Source organism: Accipiter gentilis, chromosome 6, assembly GCF_929443795.1.
Source record: "Accipiter gentilis chromosome 6, bAccGen1.1, whole genome shotgun sequence".
Lineage (NCBI taxonomy): Eukaryota > Metazoa > Chordata > Aves > Accipitriformes > Accipitridae > Astur > Astur gentilis.
Window position 1 is genome coordinate 13,291,807 of NC_064885.1, and position 6,561 is coordinate 13,298,367.

The following is a 6,561-nucleotide window of genomic DNA, read 5'->3' on the forward strand; positions in this document are numbered from 1 at the left end:
CTTTGCCCAGTGCCGCGGTGCTGGCTGGCACTGGGACGCAGGCACTGGTTTGGGGTAGGTGTGCCCACTCCTGTCCTGGGGAGGGGGAGACAGTGAACGTTCCCTTCCCTGTGCAATTGGTGTCTCTCCGCTTTGCTCAGACCCTGCTCCCTCACTGGGCCCCATATGCCCCACAGCTCTGCTACCCATGGTGGGAGAATTCAGCTGCAATAAACCCTGGAGCCAGACTTTGCTGCCTTGTGTCTATCTGCTGCTGCGACGCTGCACATAAGTGTTGGGGGATCAACCTGTCCAGTCTCTGGGGTGGTGGACCTGGGGGAAAGTAGGTGTATTATGCAGGTCCTCTCCTGGGTAAGGAGACACACCTGACCAAGATGTGCAGAATTCGCCTCCCCCAGGGCTGGCATGGTGGCTGCTGGTTTCAAGATGATTTGCTCAAGCAGTGCTGGGCCAGGTCAGCTGTAGAGCTGATTCTGCTCCCAGGCTGAGCTGGTGCAGAGCTGGTGTGGCATGCAGGAGGTTTGTGCTAATTTTTCTTTTTTTTTTCTGAAATACTTCAATGTTCCATAGTAAAAGGCCTGGCACCAATTCTTCCTGCTGCTGACTGACCCCAGCATCAGCCTGTAACATGAGCTTTTCTCCCTTTGGTATGGTTGTACACAGCTTAGAAACGCTGTTGTACCTAATTCTGCTTGTGGTTTGGTTCTCAGGTCTCTGGAAGCAATATTGCCTCCAATGGCTTGTTCCAGCCACTGTGCACTGAACTGTGGCTGTAAGGCTACAATTAGCCAACAGGGCCAGCAAACCCCTTGCTTACAGTTTGCCCCTGTCCATGGCTGGGTAGTTGCTCTGTGCTGGGAAAGAGCAGAAACCAGCATGGATAGGAGTGTGGAGAGGGTGGTGGGCTCCCTGAGGGCATGAGAGATGCAGGTCACTCAGTCCCATTGTGCTCTGCTGCAGAGCAGGAATGTGGCTATGGATCTCCTTTGTGATGCAGAGAAGTTTGAACTTAGGGCTTGAAAGAAGCCACAGTTCCTCTCCTCTGTCTTTGGAAGAAAAGCTGAGCTCAGGGAAGGCTTGTGGCTGTGAATCTTGAACAACTTGGGACTCTCAGGCCAAGACCTGTGACAGAGGTCCCAGGGCACCTTGCAGAGCTATGGCAGTGCTGTGTTCCTGAAGAGGTTGCACAGGCAGCCTTGGCTGCCCTGGAGGCAACTGTGGGCCTGCAGCCCTGATATACGGGGAGTTGAATGTATAACGGTGCTGCTGGTTGAGAAAGGCTTCCCAGTTTGAGCTGACTTGAGAGTAGCATTTCTGGACTGAGAGATATGCCCGTGGGCTTAAAAAGTCATTTGCACTCCAGCCTGGATGTACAACCTAACTGGAGAGAGGAGGCTTGACAGAAAAGGGTTTGGGCTTCCTGGTAAGCAGCAATTTGCCCAGGAGTCAGCAATGCACCCTTGCAGTGTTGAAGGTGAACTGCATCCTAGGCTGTATTAGCAAGAGTGCAGCCAGCAAGACATTACCCTCCTCTGCCCAGCCCTGTAGACCTTATCACAGGTACCATGGCCACTGTTGAGCTATCCAGTGCACAGAGATATAACCACACTGGAGCAAGCCCATATGGACCCAAGCTGATCCAGGCCTCTTCAAATTCTGGGACCCCTGCCATGTCAGGCTGCCTCAGCTCTTAGACTTGCCCCAGATATCCCAACCATGCAGCGCTGTGTGGCCCGGCAGTGCTGTTGTCCCTTTCTTCCCTGCCCACTCTTCTAGTTACCTTCCAAGGCCTGGACCAGCATTCACAAGGTAAACAAGGCAGGATGATGCTGGCCTGGCCTGCTGTCTCTGGTTATTAGCTCCAGGTCACGGCTCGTAGGGCTGAACTGAGCTGATACTTCCCTCCTACCCTCAGTGTTTGCACTTGGCCATGTGGTACTGCATTCCCTTTTTGAAAGATCCACACCTTAAAACCCAACTCTCTTCTTTAAGTGAAAGTCTTGTCTCTAATACCTCATTTGAGTCGTATGAAAAAATTTCCCTTGAAAGTCTTTTCTTATTGCACCAGGAGCCTCAGGTCTGCTTCTAGCAAGAAACTGGCAGCAGTTGTGAGAAGTTCCCAAACAAATGAGGGACATTTGCGCATGTCTGCAGGTTCTGAAAGCAATTTTATTCTGCAGGATGAACACAGACTACAGCAGGGAAATGGTACGTACATGGCTTGCCTGGGCTCAGAGCAACTTAGATCAGGTTAGCTAGTGATGACTGATACTTTTCTGCCGCGATTGAGAGACGGAGACCCAGCTTGATGCAAGTCAGGATCTGCTTTATTAAATACAACAACCGATTTTTATATATTTCAAACAGACAATAAACGATATGTGACTTACACTGATTGGCACAGCGGTTAATCACCTAATACATATTACAAAAGTTGAGCTCATGATTGGTTGACATCTAAGTTCGGCTTGACCTTTCTCGCGGTTAATTTTTGCTTGCTTGCAGCATTCTTCCTCTTTCTAAATCCTACTCCTACATCCTGCTTCTATAGCACATGCTTATCTTTAGTTACAAAATCAGTCCTCCAAGAAGAAACCGTCCTTGGTCCCCATGGGTGTAACAGTCTGCTTACAGATTGTGCAAGTTACGAGACGCTAGGTTGAGCACGTCCTTCCTAATCAGCTCTATCTCGCTGTCAGCAAGAGAGACCAGGCTGCCCCCGACACTTTTCTTCTGAATTCATCTATACCTGCAAAGAGAAAAGAGAATAAGACCTTGCTGGATCAGGAGGGCTTTGGATTTCTCAGCACAGTTTTCTCCCCAGAAGGAACATGCTTGGAAATCACAGCATTTATAAAGACTTGTTCTAATGATGATCCCTAAAAACCCACAAGATGTTAAAGGCCAGAGACAAAACAGGGAGCTTTGCTACTTTTCAAGAGAAGAGGAAAAGAAAACAGCTCTTGATATACAGTAACAACCCTGTTCACCCCCAACCCCCCAGCCAGCAAAACAGGCCCCAGCAGGGCACTGCTCTGACCATGTGCCCAGTGCAGACAGAAGAGGGAAAGAGTACTAATGGTACAGAGCTGGTTTGATGAGGATGGCAGAAGCTTTGCAGTTCCCATTGCACAGGCTGCCCCAGGTTATGCCCCCCCTTGACGTTCAGCCGTACAGAATAACACACCGAGTACCACCACCCACCACCAGAGTGGGAGGCACAGTTCCCTCTGTAAGTGTCCTGATCCCGATCTTTTGATGAGAACTTCATGTTGTTGTGCACATTCCTGGGATCATCTGAGTCCATGGCATCCTCTGCTGTCCCCCAGTAAGTTCCCAGCCTCTGCTGGTAGCCGTGGGACTCATCTTCCAGGCTGAAGAGGTTGTAGTCTGCGAACCTGATGTTGTTTGCAGCATCCCAGATGACAAACCTGACCTGGTAGACCTTCTGCTTGGAGATCTGATGGATGTACTCAGTGCCCAGCCAGTACTTGGTGTGCAGGTTCCCAAAGCCGTACTTATAGGTGCTCCAGGACTCAGCCCAGGTGATCTCTGTGCTCTGCCAGTTTCTCTGGATGACCGTCCAGCCCCCGTCCGTCACATTCATTTCACAGTACACCACAATAGGGTGCAGTCCTGTGGGCTGGATGATGTAGATGCCACTGGGGCTGCCAGCAGAGACCTCACTGCAGTCCTTGGGCCAACCTGGGGCAGGAGAGAGGGTGATTTAACAAAAGCTTGTGCAACAGGACAACGCCATGTTTCACCCTGTGGCAGGATAGAGGGACATCTGGCCAGAGTACCTGGGGGATAATCAGCTGTCCCAGCCCAGAGAAGTCAATGTGCTTGGCTGGAGGTAAGAGTGGGTTGGCCTTAGCCCTCTGTTGCTCTTCCATATGGGACACCTAACAGGAGGAGGTAGCCCCAGTGAAAGGCCCCAGACTCCCTGGGCTGTGCTGGTATCAGTCCAGAAGGCTGATATGGACACTAGTGGGCTCCTTTGGGTCTCCTGAGAAAGGGGTTGTGTCACTAAAGCAGGGTCATGCTGGGGAGGAACGTGAGAGGACCTTGCCCCTGCCTGTGACTGAGGAAACAGGAAAAAAATGACCCCTTCAAGCACACAGACACCCTTACCAGTCTGCACAGTGCACGCACACACATACATGCACACACACAGCACTGCAGCTTGCATTGCGTACACCTCCTCACATCCACCATCCTCCATCCTGAAGCAGGCCAGGGCTAGGGATCATGTAGGGTCCTTCCCCACCCAGAGATGGCTGTACATAAGCACACAACGCTGGAACCCCCCTGTGCTGGCAGGTGTGGTCTCCCCATGCCTTCAGCTCGCTTGCTGCAGGACTTCCCACTACAGTTCAGTCATCCTGCCAGATGGGCAGATCTCCTCTCCCCATCTGAGCAAAGCCTGGGGTTGATGCCTCGTCTCCCCAGCCCACCTGCCTGTTGTCGTGGTTTAACCCCAGCCAGCAACTAAGCACCACACAGCTGCTCACTCATTCCCCCCCCACCCAGTGGGATGGGGGAGAAAATCAGGAAAAGTAAAACTCGTCGGTTAAGGTAAGAATGGTTTAATAGAACAGAAAAGAAGAAACTAATAAGGATAATGATAACACTAATAAAATGACAACAGTCGTAAAAAAAGGATTGGAATGTACAAATGATGCGCAGGGCAATAGCTCACCACCTGCCGACCGACACCCCACCAGTCCCGGAGCAGTGATTCCCTGCCCCCCCACTTCCCAGTTCCTAAACTAGATGGGACGTCCCATGGTATGGAATACACCGTTGGCCAGTTTGGGTCAGGTGCCTTGTTTGTGTCCTGTGCCAACTTCTTGTGCCCTGGCTGGGCATGAGAAGCTGAAAAATCCTTGACTTTAGTCTAAACACTACTGAGCAACAACTGAAAACATCAGTGTTATCAACATTCTTCACACGCTGAACTCAAAATGTAGCACTGTACCAGCTACTAGGAAGACAGTTAGCTCTATCCCAGCTGAAACCAGGACACCTGTATACACTATGGAGGTGTTTTTTGGATCTGAGGCATCATAGCACACCCTCTCCCAAGTGTCATTTTATCCAGCCTCCACTGGCCTGGGCTAGGGCTGTTTACCGGCCAGGGCTGACCCAGACCAAGGAACTGAAAGGTGTTGGTGAGAGCACTGCAATGCCCACAGGATGCTACATACTGGTTTTCTTCAGAGCACTCGCCAAAGTGTTAGAGGGAGATTTCTTGAAGATATTTAGGGTTTGTATATGTATGGAGTGTCCTGCAGCAGCCAAGACCAGCACACAAGCAAGGAGCAGAAGGCACTGGGCTGCTAGAAAGGGAAAAGATGGAGAAAAGATGAAACATGACCCTCCTTCCAGAGAGGCAGGAAATCCCATGGCTCTAGTGTTGCACAGTGTAACACAACCGTGTGAGATGCAGGAGTGCACCAAACATGCTGAGCAGCATCAGCCTAGTCTGTGCAAGCTGGAAAGCTTGCCAAAATGCCTCAAGGGGTAGACAACATTGCCTTTTCCCCTTGACCAGCTCCCAAAAAATCATGCATGAGATGATAGTTTTGGGTGGAGGAAAGCACCCCAAACCCGACTGAGCCAAGTTTCCTCCCTGGCCCCTGAAGCAGGGGACTGGCTGGGGTGAGCTAGAAGTCAGGGCACAAGCTGCTGGTGTTCAAAGGGGTGGCAGGTGAGCATGCCCTTAGAGGGCACTGATGCCACTGCTCCCCATCAGTGTGTGAGGACCAGCGCATGGAGCCTCTCCCTATTGCTGGGCTGCCCTACCTGTGCTCCTGCCATTGCTAGCAAGGAACCCTCTGCTTCCCAGCCCTATACTCACCCATGGCGTCCACGCTGGAATGCTCTCTGGAGTGCAAAACTGTGGAGCAGCAGGTCTCACAGAGGCATTTGTAGGGCCCTCTGCAGTGGGCGGTCTGAGTGGGTCCTACCCCCTCTCCCAGATTCCTTTCTCCCAGAGGAGGAAATCAGGCTGGATTTCCTTTGTGCCCTTAGAAAACACAAGCCAAGATGAAGGTGCCTGTGGTTCTAGGTGCATAACTTCCTGAGCTGCAAAGAAAATAAATCCCTTGCCAGCAAGAGTCCTTGGAATGGTCTTTTGTGTGAGTGCTTAGCTCATTGGCTGGAATTTCCCCTGGGAACTATTCGGGACCTTTGAAGAGTGCAGCTCAATAAAGAAACACTTGAATGCCAGTCACCAACCAGCGTGGAGGGCAAACACTGGGGATGTTCCCGCCTCCCACCATTACAGCAGGGTGCTGCCAGATCAGCTGGTTCTTGTTTAATGTGCTTTTTACAAGCCCAGCCTAGCTCTTGGTGGGGAAGTCAGAGCAGCCCCAAGACTCCCAGAAAGACTGCCTGTTGTGGGACAGTATTTGGAGCAGCTGGTGTTTTCTGGACTGCATGACAGCAGACAGAGGATTGTGACAGAGGTGATCTCCATCTGGGGGAAGCAGGAGAAGTCTCTACTCCCCAGTGGGCCACAGTCCTGATCTGGAAGGATGCAGCTGATTTGGCCTG

At 51.4% G+C, this 6,561-nt stretch overlaps 1 protein-coding gene across 1 annotated transcript; it reads right to left on the minus strand.

Moving 5' to 3' along the window:
- Positions 1-3,075: 3,075 nt before the first annotated feature.
- Positions 3,076-5,867, minus strand: LOC126039378 (fibrinogen-like protein 1-like protein). The gene is given in 4 exon segments (XM_049802457.1): positions 3,076-3,159; positions 3,161-3,705; positions 5,211-5,342; positions 5,864-5,867. Coding segments are annotated over 4 exon segments (765 nt in total).
- Between the last annotated feature and the right edge of the window lie 694 nt (positions 5,868-6,561).